Source organism: Lactuca serriola, chromosome 8 (assembly GCF_051521515.1).
Source record: "Lactuca serriola cultivar US96UC23 chromosome 8, Lser_US96UC23_V15, whole genome shotgun sequence".
Classification (NCBI taxonomy): Eukaryota; Viridiplantae; Streptophyta; class Magnoliopsida; order Asterales; family Asteraceae; genus Lactuca; species Lactuca serriola.
In genome coordinates, this window is record NC_136415.1 from 17,012,621 (window position 1) to 17,035,348 (window position 22,728).

At 34.1% G+C, this 22,728-nt stretch overlaps 2 protein-coding genes across 3 annotated transcripts; one reads left to right on the forward strand and one right to left on the reverse strand.

The window, feature by feature from the left end:
* Positions 1-9,229: 9,229 nt before the first annotated feature.
* On the forward strand, positions 9,230-14,943 carry LOC145066073 (RNA cytidine acetyltransferase 1-like). Its single transcript, XM_079013244.1, has 22 exons — positions 9,230-9,456; positions 9,579-9,670; positions 9,845-10,016; positions 10,101-10,223; positions 10,316-10,489; positions 10,569-10,679; positions 10,753-10,886; positions 10,949-11,042; positions 11,127-11,460; positions 11,548-11,759; positions 11,848-11,947; positions 12,067-12,119; positions 12,194-12,370; positions 12,464-12,501; positions 12,588-12,687; positions 12,756-12,935; positions 13,020-13,204; positions 13,298-13,442; positions 13,536-13,664; positions 14,189-14,314; positions 14,407-14,472; positions 14,533-14,943. Exons 1-22 carry the CDS (start codon positions 9,352-9,354, stop codon positions 14,812-14,814), a joined length of 3,132 nt encoding a protein of 1,043 aa, XP_078869370.1. The 5' UTR covers positions 9,230-9,351; the 3' UTR covers positions 14,815-14,943.
* A 2,206-nt stretch (positions 14,944-17,149) lies between these two features.
* On the reverse strand, positions 17,150-21,956 carry LOC145067393 (protein trichome birefringence-like 33). 2 transcript variants are annotated; one of them, XM_079014546.1, is made up of 6 exons: positions 21,700-21,956; positions 21,391-21,577; positions 18,619-18,790; positions 18,207-18,406; positions 17,968-18,126; positions 17,150-17,831 (listed from the first exon to the last, which is right to left on the reverse strand). In XM_079014546.1, the coding sequence occupies exons 1-6, from the start codon at positions 21,911-21,913 to the stop codon at positions 17,492-17,494; spliced, it is 1,272 nt and encodes a 423-aa protein (XP_078870672.1). In that variant the 5' UTR covers positions 21,914-21,956; the 3' UTR covers positions 17,150-17,491. The 2 variants fall into 2 exon arrangements, with proteins under 2 accessions (XP_078870672.1, XP_078870671.1); XM_079014545.1 differs by having other exon boundaries at positions 21,391-21,616; positions 21,700-21,955.
* Positions 21,957-22,728: the final 772 nt, after the last annotated feature.

Here is a 22,728-nt window from a genome sequence, read left to right on the forward strand (position 1 = left end):
CATCAAAGTTTTTAATGTTACTTACTTCCACTGGTTTTTGCAGTTTAACTATGTTAATCTTATGCTTTTGAAACAAGGGTTACTATATTATGTTTTCAAATTGGATTTTGGATGTTTATATAGTTTAAAAATGAAAAACTTATTATGAAATTTTGGGACATTACAAGTTGGTATAAGAGCCCTGGTTTGAGGGGATTTGGATGAACATTCGTGTGATTTCAAACTCAAACTAGGATCTAAGAATTTTTACAAACATTTTCGGAAAAGAATTTAATAAAAAGGAAAAGAGATGTGTTGTGTACAATCATCTGTAGCTCGAAAAGGAAAGCGATTCCCAATATATCATACTAAGTTATATATGTTGTCATGTGAATTGTTAGAGATGCATGCTAGTAAGTAGGCTAAGAATCTTTTTAGGAATTACATGTTAGAATTGTATGATAAATGTAATGCCTTGTATCCTAGGAATTGCTTATTATCTATGATGATCTAAGGTACATTATAGGTGGCTATGCACATCCCATAATGATTGAAAATTCTATAAGCAATTGCATGTCGTCCAATGATTGGTTGATTCCATTTAGGGTCTATTTATGGATGAGTCTAAATAGACACACATAGACATCAACATTTAATATGCAAGATATGTGTGTATGTATAAATTTCAAGAGAATAATCATTGTGAATTTGAGAGCATAGCCTTTGAAGCATTTTGTCAACAAGAGAGATTCCTTTTGTTTTAGAGCTTAAGTGAGGTGAAACATTTTGTAAGTGATTGTAATTGTTTTTTGAAGTTTAATAAAATCCTCTCTCTCTCTCTCTCTCTCTCTCTCTCTCTCTCTCTCTCTCTCTTTCTCTCGTTTGCCATTGGACACATGTCACATCAACTGAACCATGTTAAGTATTATGTTCAGTTTTACAGTTTTCGAGTAATATTTTTCAATAGTTATTCCGCATGTTTTACCGAAATTATTTATCGTTTGTCTAAAGTTACTTAACTTGATCAGTTGATTCCCAACAAACTGGTATCAAAGCTATGGATGAAGATAAGTAAGTTAATATCGTTAAATTCGAAGGTCACGTTTTTGGTTTTTGGAGAATGCAAATTGAAGACTATATTTACCAGAAAAAAGTTGCACATACCTTTGATTGGAAGAATATAGTAGGAGTTGGAGTGTGGGACTTGCTAGATTGAAAGACACTTGGTGGGGTGAGATTATCCTTGGCACAGAATGTAGCTTACAACATTGTTAACAAGAAGACTACTCATGGGTTGATCAAGGTGCTATCCAACATATGTGAAAAACCTTCAACAACAAATACGATTTTTTTTTTAATTTGTAAGTTGGTAAATCTAGAGGTGGCTTATGACTGATCATGTCAATGAATTCAATTCAATCATTAAAGGTTGATTTCAATGGATACTGGTTTCGAGAATAAATTTGAGATATTGCTACTATAATCCTCTTTGCTCGAAAGTTGGTCTGATACAATGACAATAGTTAGCAGCTTAACCAGAGGTACTCAACTGACATTCAAAGGCATTCACAATGTAATTTTAACACCTGTTTACCAGAACAGATCAATTGAGGACTCAAAAGGGATAAAGGTAAGATTTTTGGGAAAAATATAGTGTTATGACTTGATGAATAGAGCACCACGACGTGACATGTCAAATGCATGAAACATGTGTTTTGGATGGCCTCCATGGCGTGACAAGAGGAAAGCCACAGTATGGAAGCGATTGCAGCCCAAACCCATTATTTTTAGGTTTTCCTAGATATTTAAGCACCTAATCTCAAGGATTAGGGCATCCTCTTCAGCCTCCAACCCTTCTTCAACGAAACCCTAGCCTCCATGGTTGTTTAGGAACTTGTTTTCTTCATTGAAGGTCTTGTTCTTGGAATTTGGTGGCGCTTGAGGAAATAGAAAGATCATTTGGGTGCAAGGGAGTTAGGGACCTACTTAAAATCATCATCCCCTTCAAATTTCTGAGTTGCTGGAGATATAAATCTCTCATTTTGTTTTTTGTTCTTATTGATGCAAGTTTAAGTTCATTTTGAAAGATCTTGGTCCCTACCTTGGATTCTCTTGGAGTTTGAAGAACTCTAGAGCTTGTAATGGCTTTTTAAGGTCCATATGATTCTGATGAACAAGAAAAAGGGTCATGTTTGGAGTACCTTGTTACTAGGGGTGTAAACGAGTCGAGTCGAGCCGAATACTACCAAGCTCGAAGCTCGGCTCGACTAAAATACTCGAGCTCGAAACTTGGCTCGAACTCGACTCGAGCCTTGATTTTAAGCTCGAGCTTGGGCTCGTGAAATACTCGACAGTCTCGAGCTCGGCTCGGCTCGGCTACTATTTAAAAAAAATCAAAATCACTAAATTGAGTAAGAAATATTAAACATTCCACATGTAAATGTCCAAACTACCAAAAAAACCACTATTAATCACCGAATATCAATATAACATCAACCATATATGTCATAAATGAATAATTATAAAGAAATGACATATATCTTATAAATGAACAATTATAAAGAAATGGCATATATGTAAATTACACAAAGCTCGACTAAGCCCGCGAGCCTTATGAGTTGAGTATTTTTGTACTCGAGCTCGGCTCGATAAGGTACTCGAGTAGCTCGAGCCCGAACTCAGCTCGATTATGGTCGAGTTGATTTCGAGTATTTTCCGAGTTGGTCTCGAGTTTCTCGCGAGCTGGCTTGTCTCACTTACATCCCTACTTGTTACCATGATCAAGATATGGCCTTGTTAAGGACTTTTTGGGTTAACAATCATAGATCTTGCCTTGTGGTGGAGTCCTAATCGATAAAGTTGGAAACTTTATCCATTAAGTCATTGAAATAGGCTAAATCTAACGTTATGGATTTAGATCTGTAAGGATTAAGCACTTAATGAAGAATATGGCAATCTTCTAGTTCCCATGATGTGAAAATGGGCTTACCACAACGTGGTGGTTATCTGCTTCGCGAATATTTTGTCCTAGTATTCCCACGAAGTGACCAAGAGGTCTCCACGTCGTGGTGAATGTTTACTTAGTTGCCTGTTGACCTTTGACCAGTGTAACACCGTAAATTTCAAGACAAAATTTTCATTTAAAATAATCGTTTTATTCTTAGAACACTTGTTTAAAATCTCATTCATAATCGAATTACAAAACATAGCTCCATTTTCACTTGCATAGAAAAAAAAAACCAGGATCCTCCAAAATATGACTCTTTCTCTGGTGTGTACAATCAAGCCGGTGTCGTCCCGTGATACTGAAAGAAACCTGAAAACAACATAACACAAACACTGTAAGTACGAAGCTTAGTGAGTTCCCCAAAATACCACACACATAACACATATAAGCCACTCGAGGCTATAACTCTATGGGTCCGTGCACCCAAACTCTGTGAACCCTCAGGTTCTAACTCTGTGAACCTTCCGGTTCTAACTCTAGGAACCCTTCGGTTCCAACTATGCAAACATGCACAGCATAAATCACATAGAAATAATGCAGTACAACACATAACATATATAGCATACAAATACTCTGTCACATAACTCTGGTTACCTACTCAAGGTAAAGTATAGTGAGAAGACTCACCTGACAAGCAAAAAGCAGATATCTCCATACTTGAATCTCGAACTCGCCACCACCTAACATGTAAGGCAAAACTCTCATGACCATAACTCTCAAGACTAGAATCAATCCTCTCAATGCACCCTCTTAAGGGTAAAAGACTATTTTACCCCTCTCTTGGCCCAAAGGCCACATTGCTGACCAAACCCTAAAAGTCAATGGTCAACCCTTGGTCAAAATCAAAGTCCTCAGTCAAAGTCAACCCCTGACTGACCCTACTCGCCGAGTCAACCCTATGACTCGCCGAGTTCCTATAATCAGAACTTCACTCAATCCGCGACCTAACTCGCCGAGTCACTCCGAGACTCGCCGAGTCCAACAACTCTGAGTCCACTCGCACACAACTCACCGAGTCATCCCTTGACTCACCGATTCTCGATTCAACCAGGAAATATCGGGACTCTTCGACAAGACTTGCCGAGTCCAAGAACAGACTCGCCGAGTCCAAGACTATCATCAACCTACTCGCCGAGTTGTTCATACAACTCGCCGAGTTCCAGGCCATCTTCATCCAACTCGCCGAGTTGTTCTTCCAAATCGCCGAGTCCCAGCTCATCTTCAAGCAACTCGTCGAGTACACTCATGTGACTCGCCGAGTACCACCGGTCTGAATCCATTCAGAAGCAATCCAGGCCATGCAATTGCTCCAAAACATAGATCTAGCCTCCTACCACTCATCCATCACGTAAAGTGGCAAACTTTACGTGAATCCAAAGAGATCTAGGCCATTTGCACATTGGGCTAGGGTTTGGGACATGAAAGCTTCACTAAACACTCCAACACAGGGACTTTCATGCTCTCTGATTCTTCTCCCTTCCAGATCTGAGGTAGCAACCTCAGATCTAACCTCTAGACTTCCCATTTCATCCATAGACAAGTTCCCACAAACCCCAAAATGAAGAAACAACATAACAACAGCCCAAGAACGAGATATTACCTCCAAGAGATGCCCCAACTGCAATGTAATTCGGATCCAAGCAAAGCCCCTTGCTCCAAGCCTTCAATCTCCCAAAATTCCTTCAACAATTACTTCTCCAAGCTCCAATCCACTCAACAATGGTGCTTCACCGCGATTTAGGGTTTTCTGGGGCTTTAGGGGTGATAAAGAGGTTGGGAGGAAAACATAATGTTCTTTATATAGGGCTCAACCCCGAGAATTAGGGTTTTCTCCAATCAGCGCCTACTCGCCGAGTCCTCCTCACTGACTCGCCGAGTCGGCTACTTAGCACATGACCCAGTCGCGACTCTACTCGCCGAGTCCATCCATGGACTCGCCGAGTCACTCTTTCACAACTTACTCTTTTAGCCCTTCAACTCCACTCTTGATGTTTCGGGATGTTACAACCAGTTTAACTTTGGGTCAAACTTGAAGGACTTGGGTTATTGATTAAGGATTTATCTGTATTTGGTACCAGATCCCTTTCATATCAATGCATTACAATTTTTTGACATGATGTTATTGGATGAAATTGATTGTTTTGGTATATATTTGTTTCTGTATTTTTGTATTATGCATAAATGAGTATCATAAAGGCACGACATATATACATATCGTAAATGGTTGTTGAAGTTTATGACACACAAATGTGTGTCATGTTCATTTATGACAGGGGCTTTAATGATACACAATGTGTGTCCTAAACACGCGTCGTAAGGTTAAGACAAACAAATGCGTGACGTCTTCCTTTATGACAGGACCTTCCTTGATACACATTGTGTGTCATAAATGAGCATCGTAAATGCATGTCGTATATAGACGATGCGTAAAAGCGTGTCGTCTTTCGTTATGACAAGGCCTTCCTTGACACGCACTTCCGTGTCGTCTGAGCGTTTTATGACACATATTGCGTGTCGTAAAAGGCTGTTTTTGTAGTAGTGTGTACACATCACATCCTATCTTGATTATTTTTGAAAACAACTTTGAAAATCATTTTTAAAACACTTGCAGTTCCTTAGTTTGAGATTGGATTCACACAGGCGTTCCTCCAATTCGCTAAACCAAGGCTCTGATACTAACTTGTAACGTTTAAAAAATCACAATATTGTTAAACTTTTCAAAACAACCCAAAATCGTAAGATGTTTACATATCAATGTTTCCAAAGTGTTTATCAATATCAGAGTATCCCAAAATCATAAGACCATAAAACATGAGGATGTGCACGGTCACGCCTTCGCCTTTTTGCGATCATCAGAAGTACCTGAAACAATAAACTAAAACCGTAAGCCAAAGTTTAGTGAGTTCCCCCAAAGTACCACCATATAAACATAACAAACAACAACATGCATAACTGAGCCTTCATCCTGACTGGACCAGCTCGCAGGGCCTACAACCTATCTGATAGGGGTGTTCACAAGGCGGTTCGGATCAGATATTAATAAAATTGTGAACCGTGACAGCGGGGCGGGTACCTTGCATGTACTAACCGAAACCGAACCGAATTGCTAAAAAAACTGAACCGTATAAAGGCGGGTAACCACGGTTCGGTTCACGGGTATTTGTTAAATATAAAAAATAATAATCAATCGAAACTACTATCTTTATTTCAATCGTTTCTTTATAAAAACCAAAAACTCACAAAAATAAAAATAAAAATTCAACTCTTACGCATAAAAAGATACATTTTATGAATACGATAAAATATACATTTGATAAATAAGTTAGAGTTGATAAAAAGCATATGAACGTGATTTATGCTACTCTGTGGCATTGGTTTAAAATTTCAATTTAAATCTGGAACACAATTCTTTTTTATTATTATAATATATATATATATATATATATATATATATGACGGTTTGTTCGGTTTCGGGTTATTTCGATTTCGGATTGACCGGATCGGCTCGGTTTTCGGTTTTGCGGTTTTTTTAGACACCCTTACTATCTGAACCGATCTCCGAGCCTTCGGCATGACTGGACCACCTCATTGGGCCTACAAGCCTATTCAGACCGCTCTCTAGGCCTTCAGCCTGATTGGACTACATCGCAGGGCCTACAATCTATCCGGGCCGCCCCGAGTGTCTTGGCCTTCAGCATAAAGCAAGACCACCTCAACCCAACCAAATATAACATGTCAACATACACATAACAACATAACATATAACTAGTCAACAGATAAACAGGCAGATCTACAGATCACTACCGCATGCTAACATCCTATATACCAGGATACCGATCTAATAAATCTCTACAGCATAATAACATACTATCATATAACAGGATATTCAATCGAATGGGTCGGCCTTGGTGCCTTTGTTCCACAAGTACAATGAGGAAGACTCACCTCTCAATTTGAACAATAGCCGACGTGGTCTCGACTTTGAATCTCAGCTCTAACCGTCACATATCCATCCAAATGACCAAATTCTCAAACACAATCCAAAATACCCAAAATACCCCTAGGTCAAACTTGGTTAAAATCAGGTAAAAGTCAAAATTCCAAAAAGTCAACCCAACTTAGTACACTAGCGTACGCATTGGTTGACTAGGCACGGGCCTGTTGACCACGTATACCTTGTACGCCTAGCGTACATAGCTGGTTGCTAGCCCAACTCATTAAGAGCTTAATCCTTAAGCCCTTAAGTCCATTTTCCATATCGAAGTCCAAAATGATGTCCTTGACCATAAAGTTTCCAACTTTATGGTCTTGCGTGGCCATTAAGTGCCCAACACCAAAGATCCTAACCTCGCAATCCATTAAGACAACTTAGGTTATGCATTAGGAGAAACTAGTGTCCAAGATTACATTTTTATTACTCGAGAGGCTCCAAAACCTCTAAAAGGACAACTCAAATAGATTAGAGTAACCCCACTCATAATACCAAGCTTATGGAACCAAAAGAACATAAAATCAAGCCCAAAACGAGATCTAAGTATAACTTCACTAAGTTCAGAACTTTATACCTCCAAGTGATGTCAAATGATGATGTAATTTTGAATCTAAGGTGCTTCACTCCTCCAAGATGGTCTCTACTTCCTTTTTTATTCTTCAAAGACACAAAACACACACACAAACTAAAAAATGATAACAAGGTAGATTAGGGTTTGCAAAAACGTTTTGAGAGGATGGAGGCTGATGAAAGGAACCGGGTTTGAGAGTTAATGAAGAAGAAATAGTGTACAAACCCTAAATATTAGGGTTTGTGACTTCACCCCGTATGCCCAACGTACGTAAATGTACCCCCAACATACGTGGCTCCGCCCCACAATATTAGTCCATCCCAGCCACAAGTCTTACATTTTAAGGACCAAAATGTAATAAATCTCAGTATAAGGGTCAAAAGTGAAAGTACCTCAAAACAATATGTTACATTATGTCTCCTCGTGGGATGGCTCCTGCCTATAAGCTTTCTGCCTTCTCCTCAACTTGCCTCTTCTTCAAATCTATTTTCCGAGTCAATCAGAATAGGCTCCGTCTGCCGAAGCTCGAGCCCTCTTTCTTTCTCGCTGCTTTTCTCTGGACTCCTCTGCCGCCGACTCAATGATCGTCGCCGCCGACGCTTCTTTCTTCCTATACAAAGAAACCGCCGCTGACCGTTCCTTCTTCTCTCCTTCTCCTACGAGCAGTTGTTGTGAGTTGTCATCGTTAGAGCTCTGTCACCGTCGATGTCGCTGTCTTCATTTATATTATGTTTTATGTTTTTGTTTTTTCAGTTTAATCGTCCCCTCCCGATCAAAGTGCGGGGGGATGTTAATGATTAGGGTTTAGGCGGGTTTAGATTAGGTCTTTTATGTATCCTTATTTATACGAGGTTTGACGTCACTATTTATCAATAAAGCATTTTGTTATATAGCACATGAAAAAATATACATAGTTGATTAGGTTTGGTAGTGATTGATGGTACATATGTCGTGGAAAAAAATAAAAAAAAATTAAATATCATCTAAATTCATATATCTCCACTTTCTTGATTAAGATTTTTACAAAATAAAAAAACAACTATTTATATTTATAATCTATATATTTATTAAGTTAATTAAATTAGAAAAAAAATGTTACTTTAGACAAACTCTAACCACAATACTAAAATAAACACTAAAATGGTGTAACTTTTATATTAATATGCAGTTATAAATCCAAATGCACACTAAAGATAACACCAAAAAATTTAATTTTCATATTTAATAATATTTATATTGTTGGGTTTATTAAATGAAATTTATATTGCTGGGATTACTGCATTTCACTTTTTCTTCATTGAAAGGATAAAAAACAAAGATTTGAGGATACAACCATTGAATCTTTATGGGTTTATTGCACTTCTTCTTTTCTTCTTCAAGACTTGCACTTCCCATCAGAGGCAATAAAAGTAAAAGAAAGAAAAAATCCTACCACACCATCGAATCTTGTTGCAGAATTCGAAATCGGTGGGTTTACTATTTTCCATTTTTCTTCTCTACGTTTACATCAAAATATAGGGTGTCGTGTCGCAAGGCGAAAAGGAGCCCACTAATTTGCCGGGTTAGTGTATGTTCATTGACCCTGGCCTTGATCATAAAAGAAACTCAGGCCTGTTTCTTCGAGCCCATGAAATAGGAAATCGTTAATAGAGCCCAATATTTATAGACCCTAAAATCAGTTCTAGTCTATACCAGCGTCGCTCTCTGCTAAAGCTAATATCAACTGTTCGCCGGAGATTCGCCAATTGAACCTCGCCGTCGCCTGTTTACGTTACCGAAGCTAACAGAACAAAAGCGAGCAAAATGAGGAAGAAGGTTGACGAACGTATTAGAACCCTAATTGAAAATGGAGTCAAAACGAGACACCGTTCAATGTTCGTCATCATCGGCGACAAGTCCCGCGACCAGGCCAGTCCACTCTCTGGAACAAAATCACAAACTTTTGTTTATACCTAGATGAATATTTATATGCTGTTTATAGAGTATTGATTTTATCTATTAATATGTGTGGTGGTTTGTGTTGTGAGCAGATTGTGAACCTCCACTACATGCTTAGCAAATCAGTTGTTAAGTCAAGACCTAATGTTCTATGGTGTTACAGGGATAAACTTGAACTTAGCAGGTGCTTCCTTTCACCTTGTTTTTTCTTTCCTTACTTTTTAGTTCTATCCATTGTTGTAGGCTTTGATTTTGGATTTCAAGCAAGTTACTTTCAATTTCAATTTTGATTTTTTTAAATGCCAAAACATGCTTAGAATTTCGTGCTAATTTCATGGTCATTGACTATGTTTGACAGTCATAAGAAAAAACGGGCCAAGCAGGTGAAGAAGCTTATGCATAGAGGACTTCTAGATCCTGAGAAGGTTGATCCCTTCTCACTTTTCCTAGAAACTGCAGGGATCACTTATTGCCAGTACAAGGATTCTGAGAGGATTCTTGGAAATACATTCGGCATGTGTATACTTCAGGTAGATTACAGTTGCCATTCACTTTAAATGAAGTTCCATGGTATCTTCTACCAGTCTGTACTCAAATTCCCCCCTTTTCTTTAGGATTTTGAGGCGTTGACTCCAAATCTTCTAGCAAGAACCATAGAAACAGTGGAAGGTGGTGGATTGGTTATTCTGTTGCTTCGTTCTTTGTCTTCGCTCACTAGTCTCTACACCATGGTCATGGTATGATCCACAATTCCTTACGCCAGTTGCTTTTAGCAAAACTTATCATGTTCATGTTGTGATTCGGAATTATCTTTTACAACTATTTGCAGGATGTTCATGAGAGATTCCGTACAGAATCTCATTCTTTAGCAACTGGACGCTTCAATGAACGTTTCCTCCTTTCACTTGCATCATGTCAATCATGTATAGTTATGGATGATGAGTTAAATATCTTACCAATCTCATCTCATATGAAGTCAGTCACAGAAGTTCCAGTAGAAGAGGTAAACTTCTAATCTCTCAAACATTATAATTTATCTTAACACAACTTTCTAAAACTTTTTTTTCCCTTCTTAATCAAAGGACTCTGAAGGGCTCTCAGAAGCAGAACGTGATTTAAAAGATCTAAAAGAGCAATTAAAAGACGACTTTCCTGTTGGCCCATTGATTAAAAGTTGCTGCACATTGGACCAGGTATTGACTTTTTATTTTATTGATACAGGTTTACCAGTTTCATAATATGTCAAATTTATATAAATTTACTCAGGGAAAAGCTGTGATTACTTTTCTTGATGCAATTTTGGACAAAACACTTCGTAGCACTGTGGCTTTACTTGCTGGTAGAGGGCGTGGAAAGTCAGCTGCACTTGGTCTTGCAATTGCTGGAGCTGTTGCTGCAGGGTATCTGACTCTCTTTTGACTTTTGTTGACTTCATGAATCTAATTAACACATGATTTTTCAGGTATTCAAATATATTTGTGACTGCTCCTAGCCCAGAAAACCTCAAAACTTTGTTTGAATTTGTATCAACGGGGTTCCGTCTGCTTGAGTATAAGGTAAAACTTGTTTCCATTTCATATTGTATACCTTTTTTTTGTATAAATATGATTATATATTAACTTTATGGACATGTTTTATAGGAGCATTTGGATTATGATATCGTGAAAAGCTCAAATCCAGAGTTTAAAAAAGCGACCATCAGAATAAATATCTACAAACAACACAGACAGACAATTCAGTATATACAGCCACATGAACATGGAAAACTGTCACAAGTTGAACTGTTGGTGGTTGATGAAGCTGCAGCTATTCCACTGCCACTTGTCAAGTCCTTATTGGGTCCTTATCTTGTTTTCCTTTCCTCCACTGTTAATGGATATGAAGGTACAGGGCGATCTCTATCATTAAAGCTACTTCAACAACTTGAAGAACAAAGTCGCACATCTTCAAAAAGCAAAGAAGCTGTTCCTTCTGGTATAATAATAATAATAATATTCCATCAAGAACATCTAATTTAGTTTTCTTCAAGAAAATGATTTGATTTATTTCAATGGAATGCAGGCCGGCTTTTTAAGAAGATTGATTTGAGTGAAGCTATTAGATATGCAAATGGTGATCCAATTGAATCATGGCTTAACAATTTACTCTGTTTGGATATTGCAAATTCTATTCCTAGTATCAACAGGTTGCCTCCTCCTAGTGAGTGTGATCTTTATTATGTTAATCGGGATACCCTTTTTTCATATCATAAAGACAGCGAGCTATTTCTTCAGGTATTTGTTATTTTATTGATTATTGTTTTTAGTTTATTTATTCATGTATATAGTATTGGTGTTTATTTATCGTTCTTACACTATTCAGAGAATGATGGCCTTATATGTTGCTTCTCACTACAAAAACTCTCCAAATGATCTCCAATTATTGGCTGATGCGCCAGCTCATCACTTGTTCGTCTTACTTGGTACACTTTTTGTTTATGATATTATATTTCATAGTTTATTATTGTTATAAATGTAAGTATATAGCTATTATAGGTAAAAAAAAATAAAGTACATTGCCTATATTTATTTATGTATGCAGGTCCTGTTAACGAGTCAAGAAATCAGCTCCCAGATATACTTTGTGTCATCCAGGTTTGCTATCTTTGTTTATTTTTTGTTTTTTTAAATATTGATATGGTTGATTATTAAATTAAATTGTTGTACAGGTGTGTCTTGAAGGAAAAATTTCACAGGCTTCTGCAATGAGAAGTTTAAGTGCTGGACATCAACCTTCTGGAGACCAAATTCCATGGAAGTTCTGTGAACAATTCCAAGACAAAGAATTCCCAACTCTTTCTGGTGCTAGAATCGTCCGCATCGCAACACATCCAAATGCAATGAAGGTGTGTGTTTTATGTACATATCATAATATTTTTTTCCAATATCTGTCACTGATCACAATATTAAATGATTCTTGTCTTATCTGTTACTTACAGCTTGGATATGGTTCAGCTGCCATAGAATTGCTATCAAGGTACTTACTTTTAATCAACATGTTCATATTTTGGTATTTCCATATATACCCCTTTAGTTTGATCACATAGTAAATTCTTATAATAGGTACTTTGAAGGTCAATTCACTTCCATCTCTGAAGAAGAAGATGATGTCCAAAACAAACCAGAGTCTTCACATCTCAGAATCACTGAAGCTGCTGAGAAAGTAAGATAGATCTTTTTGCTTAATTGGAATTTTGGATAAAACTTTTTTCTGAAATTTGTAACTGACAGGTGTCATTGCTTGAAGAAAATATAAAGCCAAGATCCGACCTACCTCCCCTACTTGTACATCTGCGTGAAAGAAAGCCTGAAAAGCTTCATTACTTGGGTGTCTCATTTGGGCTTACTCTCGACTTGTTTCGATTCTGGAGAAAACATAAATTTGCTCCATTTTACATTTGTGAAGTTCCAGTTAAGTTTGTTAATTAATCTTTTTTAAATTTGTTTTTTTTAATATTTGTTTCTTACATATTCAATCATCTTTTCATAATACAGAATGCTGTGACTGGTGAACACACATGTATGGTTCTGAAACTGCTGGCAAATGATGAAATTGAAGTTAAAAAATCAGATGATGAATGGGGATTCTTTGGTGATTATTATAGAGCTTTTAAGGCAGCATTTGCTAGGCTTTTATGTTCTCCAAGATTTAACACAATGGAATACAAGCTTGCAATGAGGTACATACACACTACAATACAATACATCTTCCATATTGAATTTCAATGATATATATAATACTACTAAATAAATACTTTTCCTTTTGTATGTAGTATCTTGGATCCAAAACTCAGCTTCCCGGATGCAGACACTTCATCAACAACAATTTCACATGGGATATATGATGACATCATCAAATCTCAAGTCAGTATGAAAAGACTAGAATCTTATGTCAACCACCTTGCTGATCATCATCTCGTAAGAATCCTGATTTTTTTTTTAAATAACTTTTCATCTTTTTATTCGTCTTTCTGCATTATTTAAAATATATGTTATTTTATTAATTTACAGATTTCAGACCTGAAACTGCCTCTTGCATACCTATACTTCCAGGAGAAGTTTCCAGTTACATTATCATATGCACAAGCTTCTGTGTTACTATGCATGGGATTACAGAACCAAGATGCTTCATATACCGAGGTTTTTTTTTTTTTCTCATTAGTTAACTTAATCTTTTATTTAATTCTATATACATACTTAAAAAGTGTAGTGTAGTGTAGTGTTTGTTCATTTATTTATTTTTAGAGTAAATTACACGAATGGTCCCTATGGTTTGGTGTAATTTGCACGTTTGGTCCCTAACTTGTTTTTTTAACTCGGAAGATCCCTAGTATTTGTTTTTGTTACGTGCTTGGTCCCTGTCTTACCTAAAAAGACTATTTTGCCCTTGATTTTTTTCATTTATTTAATCAAAAACACTCCCAACCTCACCCCGTCATCTTACCTTACCTATCCCATCATTCTCCCCTATTTAAATAATAGTATTTTTAGGTAAGATAGGGACCAAGCGCGTAACAAAAATAAACAGTAGGGACCAAGAGTGTAACAAAAACAAATAGTAGGGACCTTCCGAGTTAAAAAAATAAGTTAGGGACTAAAAGCGCAAATTACCCAAAACCATAGGGACCATTCGTATAATTTACTCTTATTTTTATTTGTAACAGGGAGTGATGAAGTTGGAAAGACAACAAGTTTTGTCATTATTCATGAAAGTGATGAAAAAGTTTCAGAAATATTTGAATTCAGTATCTTTAAAACAGTTCAGTGCCACTCTTCCACCAGTCAAAGAAGTAAGTCATGAAAATCTTTTTTTTTTTTTTTTTTTTTTTAATTTTGCCCTAAACCCTAAAAACTCACCCTAATTTAATTCGGTTCCATCCAGGTTGTGTTGAAGCCACATTTGATTTCTGTGGATGAGGATCTTGATGAAGCTGCAAAGAAAGTGAAGGTTTGTTTGTTTTTTTGTTCATGTGGGTATATATTATGATTGAATTTTGTGTATATATAGGATGAGATGAAAGCAAAGAGTGAAGGGTTATTGAACCCAGAGTTTCTTCAGAGGTATGCGATTGCTGATAAGGATGCGGATTTTGAAAGTGCTTTGCCAAGTGGTGGAAAGATAGCATCAGGTACTGTGATTAGTGTTAAGTCTTCTAGTAATAGTAAAACCAAGCCAGAAAAACAACATGGGACACCAAAAGATAGCAACAAGAGTAACAAAAAAAGAAGCAATGGAGGACGTTCTTCCAATTCCAAATCATCAAAAAAGAAAAGATCATCATCACCATAGATAGTAGTTACTAATTATTATGGGTCTATTTTGTCTACCCCTCAGTTTTGCAAACCATGGTTAGGGTTGAGAGAAATTTTGTATGTGAAATTACAATTATTTAAGGGTAACCACCGCATAATTTACTTACTTAAAGACTAAATATAGTTAAAGCTGGAATTGGACTTGATTTGAATTACAAAATCTGGTAATATGAATGAGTAAAAAGCTGGAATTGGGTCCCGTTAGATAATGATGACTTTGAAGAAAAGAAATATTAAAGCTTTAAGAATCTCTATCAAGAATCTGCTCATCTACACCTACTTTGTTCATATTAACATCTTGTATCTTATTTAAACTTTATAAAAAATATATATCTAAAAAATATAAATCCTACTATGCTCATCATCAGCAAAATGGTGTGGTATGTACCTGGTTTGAACCATTATCATAAGGTGGTTGCTATTTTTCAACCATTTCTCAATATTTTATCGTGAATGTGTACGTGTAATTTTTGTTTTCAAGATTGTTGCAACAATCACATGAAGGGATAATGACTTAAAAAACCATTGAAGTTTCAAATTTGTTCAAAAAACACCATCAAACTAAGACATATGTTAAAAAAACATCAACGAAGTATATATTTTGTTCAAAAAACACAATTTTTATGGTTTGGAGTAACTTACATGTTTAGTCCCTAACTTTTTTTTTTAACTCGGACAGTCCCTAACGTTTATATTTTTTTTTCCTTCGGACCATGATCGAGTTAAAAGACTAATATACCTTATTAGTTTCATTTAACATTTATTTTTATTACTTGTTAATTATTTATACAATTGATACATTTATAATAAATAATAACATAAATTGTATAAATAATTAATAAATAATAAAAATAATGTTAAATGAAAGTAATAAAGGTATATTAGTCTTTTAACTCGATCAGGGTCCGAAGTTGAAACAAATTTAAGCTAAAGGGACCGTCCGAGTTAAGAAAAAAAAAGTTAGGGACTAAATATGTAAGTTACGCCAAACCATAAAGATGGTGTTTTGTGAACAGAATATGTACTTCGTTGGTGTTTTTTGAACATGTCTTAGTTTGATGGTGTTTTTTGAACATGTGATATTTGAATGGTTTTTTTTCGAACGAATTTGACACTTTGATGGTCTCTTAAGTCATTTTCCCTTACATGAATAAATAGCTGTATTGCTTTATGCAAAATTCTACTGTTTCGACTATTATAAAATATGAAATGCAATGATCCTGTTACAATTTATAAAAAACAAATCATAAAACTACCAAAAAAAACTTGAACTCAGGGAAAGTGGTGTCACACTCGTAAGCCAGTAAGCCACCGAATTATGCAATTTAAAGAAGCTAGTTATGTGATGTATTCAAATTTCTAACAAATGGCTTTCAAAACTGCTTTACTACCATATTGAAGTTCATAGGCAAAAGCAAAAGATTTACAACAGGCACACTGGTAAAATTTTGAAAAACACACAAACATTATGAAATAAGTTCTTCCATAGATTAACAAAATGGATGTGTTATAAGTCATCAAAGGAATCTGAGATAAAAATTCAAGAAATTACCTGAATAAAACACGAACCGGCTTGAATGGAATCTCAACGAGCTGGCTTGAATGAAAAAATTACAATGAAAGAAAAAGGGACTATAAATAGGAAATCAAACTATGATATCTTGGAAAGATAAAAACACTAAACTAGCTTTATAACGAATAATGAAATGTAAATCAAAAACCAAATAGTCCAAAAAATTGAGTAGAAATTATTTATTTATTTATTTGTATTTTTTAATTTTAATATATATCTTTAATCAAGTATTAGTTTACTATGTTAATATTTTAATAGGTTCAAAAAAAAAAAAAAACTATTAATATGTATTTTTTCTCTAAAGTTTTACATATATAATACTAAATTATCATATATATTTTTCTTAACAGTACTTTATAGATTTTAGTTTACAACTAAACAATTTACTTTATTTCATTTATATAGCTGAGTAGCTGACTAATAGTCGAGTTAAATATTTTTAAAAATATCTTGGTTTTTAAAAATTGAATTGCAAAAATCAATCTATCAAAATTGTAATTTGTTTGTTTCAAATCGGATTTGAATTTAGTATTTAACTATTTGGATCTATGTTTTGAAAATTGAAATAAAAAAATATTATCTATAAGGTTTGAATTTTAATAAATATATTAGTTAGCTTGCAACAAACTTATATTAGGATTAAATCGTTGCTTCCATTTTATTTATGTGATGGTGGAGGATACAGTAGAACGATTTATGTAGTTTGCCTAAAGAAATATATATACGTTAACATAACCAATTAACCATAACGAACGCTTAAAACATAATGAAATTAAAACAAAATAATAAAAAATTACAAGAGGGCTGTGCATAGGGCCATTGGCCCATTTTCCAACCCATCGATAACATAATGAAATTAAGAAAATAAAATAAAATATTATAAGAAGCCTATGCATAGGCCCATTGACCAACCTACCGATTAGGCTATAATATTTGATAGAAATAGAAACCCACAAAATCTCAAAAATCAAATTAAACAATTTTATGGATGTAGCTCCTTTTGTTTCCTATAATTTTTCTTTTGATGATGTAAGTACAAAATATATGCAACCAAAGTATAAAAAAATTCCATTTGGTCGTGTCAAGGAAAAAAAAGTTTGGAAAATAAGAGTTCGTTCCATGTATCTTGAAGCCCAGGCAAACACCAGTGTATACAATCTGCATAGCTACTGGGGTTGGCTATTTGTTCTGGTGTCAAAGGGTTCCATTGTTTCTTGTAGATTGATGTGTGAGCATCTTTTCGGTAAAGTGAGAGTTGGGTGATGTTCAAAAATGTTATAGGAAACTTTGATTCTCTAAAAACATCTCCAATTATTTTCATTATGTTTTTCTTGCAATCTGATCCCCAATAGTTTGGATCCGCAATCATTTTTGTCTGATTGTAACATCTTCCATTTGGATTGCCTCCCCATTCAATGCTCCTACACATAAAACCACAAAAACAAGTACTAATAAGTAAATTTTTACACCAATTTTCTCCAAAAGTTAAAAATATATTAGATCATTTATATTTCAAAAAAGCCTATATGTCTATTTTGGAAAAGAGAAATAACTAACATTTGATGAGTTGGAGACATTCCGGTGAAAAAGACTCTTGTTTTGTTAGGATCCATATTCTCCTTTACCCATCTCATCATACTTTTCATCATCATTCTATAAGCATCCCCTGTTGACACTTCTACTATCTGTTTCACTTCATCATTAAATGATCCATGCCTGTATTTTCATCTTGTTATATTAGTCAAAACAAAAAATTAGCTTGAAGTCTAAGAAAAGATGAAGAAATAAGAAGTTACAAAATTTTGAAATCGGCATCTGTCATCCACCATAGGTAAGTATTGAAAACTATTATATCAACCCCTTTCCAATGTTTTCCATGCTTGTTCATAGAACCTTTTCTTACAATTCTATCAGAAATACGATGTATGACAGCATCATCAGCATTTGACTCAAGTAAAAAAGGAGCCCAATAGAATTCAATTGTCGCGTTGTAATCCTACAATATACAACAAATTAATAATCATCATTAGCCAATAATACAATTTAGTGACTTACTTAACTTGTAATTAATATATTTATTGCTTTTGTTAATACTCGATTTCAGTGATTGTTATTTTGGTGATCAAGTCTACAACTTGTATTAATAAGAAGGCTAGCTTGTGTATAATGAAATTAAATGATGTAATTGGTTTTATCTTAAACCTTTACCTTGGCAGTGAAAACAGTCAGAGAACCGAAAGTTTCCATGGATTTAGCATTATCAGGGATGAGTGAATGTAGAAGACACACCATTGATACATATTGGCCTCTGTTTAAGGAATCTCCAACAAACATCATTCTCTTGTTTCTTAATGTTTCCAGCATTAGTGATGCATTGAAGCTGTCATTAATTATCGACATAAGCAAAGATCAATTCACGTTTTTTGTCATTCAATTTAACATTTGTGCTAAAAGATATTGCCATGCATGTCGATGAAATGATATGAAATATCTCGCTGTGTGCTATATACAAACATATTACAACTGATATATAATTTCAAAAATGTTGTCATCAAAAGTACACGTAAGAATCGTACTTTAGAGTTCAGATTAGAATTTATGAAAGAGATGCAAATAAATGAGTTTCTGATTACTTGAAAAATCCATGTTTGTAATTGGTTTTGTGGTTGCTTAAACTTGTGTGTGTGCGTGTGTGTGACACACACCTAGAATATATATGTAATTTTATGAAGTTGAAAATATCATATATTATTTATTAATAATGAGCTTATGCACCAAATTGTTGAAATGATTTAATAAGAAAATGATGTACTAAGCTTTGTAGGTAATAAGTAAACCTCAAGTTTTTAAATTGGAAGTGTTGCGTTATATTTGCATAAGTCACACAATTATGTTCCTAGTAACTATGTTGGATAGTAAAGACAATACCTAAAGGATGGAAAAAGTGGAGGTGATATTCAAAACAATCTATGAAGAATTGCAGCATTTTGACACAAAAATAATGTCTATACTTAAATGGTGTGGTATTGGAGATGCAAATAGGATGGAAAAAGTGGAGCGAGAAGAAGGAAGAGAGGGTTGAGCATGTTCGCGTACCCACAATAGACACGAGCACCACTCCATGTGACTAACGGTAACGAAACGTTCGGAGAATTTAACGACAATGTTGATTGTTGACATAAGAATTTGAGATTAGTTTTTCAATGTGAAGCTTCATCTTTTATCAAGATACTAAATTTTGTGTAGTTTTTTATGCAACACTATTTATCTTGTAAAATAACATCAAATTTAATTTTTATGTAATACTTCTCAGGTAGTGTGAGTGTGTGTTTTATGTCATATGGTGGCATATTTTGAGATTTTCAAATCCGTTCCCGCTCGGAATTATAATAAAATGGTCACGGTTTGGAATTATAAATACAAAACTATTTTAAAATTATAATCAAATAGTTTTTTATTTTACCAATAAAATAACATAAGGTTCTAAATTATGTTAGACGTGACAACTTGGTCAAACATTAAGCTTTAACGAGTAATGACGTCCGTGCCAATTATATATATATATATATATATATATATATATATATATATATATATATATATATATATATATATATATATATATCACATAATTATAGAATTATATCAAATATATCAAGTTTTTAGAAGTGTTATATCAACACCTAATATAAAAAAGCTAACAAAAATCAATTGTTCTACAATTTATTCACGGACTGACCATATAACCCTATAATATTTTGCTTATGGACTACAATTTATTCACGGACTACAATTTATCAGAAAAAACAAACAAAAAAATAACGAGTTGTGATTTTGCTTATGGACTACAATTTATTCACGGACTGACCATATAACCCTATAATATTTGAGGTTTGAAAAAACAAATCAAAATTTTTATACAAGTGTTTAGTGTATAAGGTTATACAGTAAATACTTGTACAAATGTAGATAGTTGAAATCGCCAATGGACAGGGAAAATCACAGATAACCACATGCTATTTGTCTTTTTATCATGCTAAAATGGCGAAGTTCAATTTTTCTTATTGTTTTATGCTTCTGATAAAATCACACATCTAATCTCTAAATTGCGGTCCGAATAATAAAATCTCAAACCCTGAAAGTTCATATGCGATGGATCGTTTTTTATTATTTTTGGTCATTTTTTGAAAAAAAAAATTAAGTACTTACGATAAACTTGTCCTTGTTTCCCAAATTTAACTGACTGCAAAACAATTAACAATCCAAAAACAGGAAGTCAAATCTGCATGAGTTGGTGGAACCCATGATCTAACTCTAACTAAATTTTTAGAATTAAATATTGTTTATTTAATTATATTTAAATGAGTTGGTGGAACCCATGATCTAACTCTAACTAAATTATTAAAATTTAAATATTTACATACATGTTCCTCGATCAAAAATTAAGAATTATATTAATCATATTTTGGTTTCAAAACCGTTTTTTTGTAACCCTTATGATACAATTGCAGTTTATCGGCAAAAACGAATTAATTGAATGCGGTAACAACTAGATCAATACGTTATTGCTGCAAAAGTTGCTCCCCTCAAAATTTACTATAAATGTGTGGGGACCTAGCTATTATAAGATTTATCGACACTAGTACCAAATATATAAAAAGAAATCTTTTACATCTATATTTGAACCACTTATGTCAGTTAAAACTTAAAACTATCTTTATATGTAAATACGTCCTATTTTTTGTAATAATCATAAAGAATAAAATTATTTTTCCGTAAATTTTTTACTTTGAAGCAAATTACATGTAAATGCATTAATATTAAGTTATTAACATATATAACAAACATGTAATTGATAATTTAAATATATAATTTTACTGATTTTAATATTTTAAATACACGTAAAAACATTATTTAAATAATTAGCGTTCAAATTAAATAACAATTTTCATTGAAAAGATAAAAAAAAAAAAAAATTACCTCGGGAGAGAACAAGCATGAGGTTGCCATCTCCAAAACTGGTAATCCCGGTCCGGCCGGCCATGCTCCTGGCATGTGAGCTGCGGCTGTATGTACGGACACTCCGATTCTTTATACAACGGATGGTTCACCGGATCCCACACCCACCTGCCGCTAAATACATCGCACCCCTTCTCCTCTTCCCCGACTGAAAACGGCAGCTTCGTGTCATGAATCTGATGCTTCTCTAATTATAAATCGCCGGAAAAGTTTCAATTTCAAATCGCATTTTTAGTTTTCCGGTGAGTTCGAAAAGGAAAGATAACGTACCAGTAGCAGCAGAAGGCGGTGGTGGGTTGGGGTTGATATGGTCGAGATGAAGGTGGTGTTGTTGTCCGATGATACAACGGAGGTCTTCACCGTAGAGGAAGATGGCAAAGATGATGAAGGCTAAGAAAGTGAATAAAAAATATGGCGATATTGGAGGTTTTCTGATGAGAAGAGAGGTGGGAGATGAAAAAGACCTTAGAGGTTCCGGCTTCATTCTCTTTATCTTCGATTTTGGATTATGCTTCGACGAATGGGTCCATGTTTTTATGATGAATTGATGATATAGAAACTTTGACTTTATTATAAAGTTGCAAAAACGATGATGCTTTATGTTTAACATTTGTCAGTTGTTTACTAAATAATAAATATAAATAAATTACTCAAGAGTCAAAGATATATACAACCCATTAACAACGGTACAAAAAAGTAGTGTTCTATTTTTTAAATAAATTTTAACTAAATTGTAGAAAACTAGAAATGGTCTATGCTCCGTTTCACTTCTATTTTTCTAACAATTTGGTCATTAAGTACCGGGTTTATTACGATTTTGGTCCATATAACTAATTAGGTTTAATATAACTAATTAGGTTTAAGACCCTTATATTATACAAGTTGATTAAAAAATTAAATATTAAAATTTAAATAATAACTATTTTTTTAAATAAATTTTTTGAAAAAATAAATGAACAAACATATTAATTGCAATTTACTATCATATTTATTACATTTAATATTTTACATATATAAATAAAAGTATCATTTGGATTTTTAATTTTAAAATTTGAAAAAACACATAAATTGACATGTGGATATTATTTATTTAAAAAATATCAAAAAATGATAAATATCAAAATTAATGAGAGATTGACATCTGACAAAATTAATCTTTATATATTATAATAGATGTGAAATGAAAATATTATTTTTTATATTTTTTCTTTTAGTGATAAAAATTAGAAAAAATAAAAAATAACCACACCCGTAAACCCCAACCGGATGTTATAACCCCAACCGGATGTCATTTTGAAG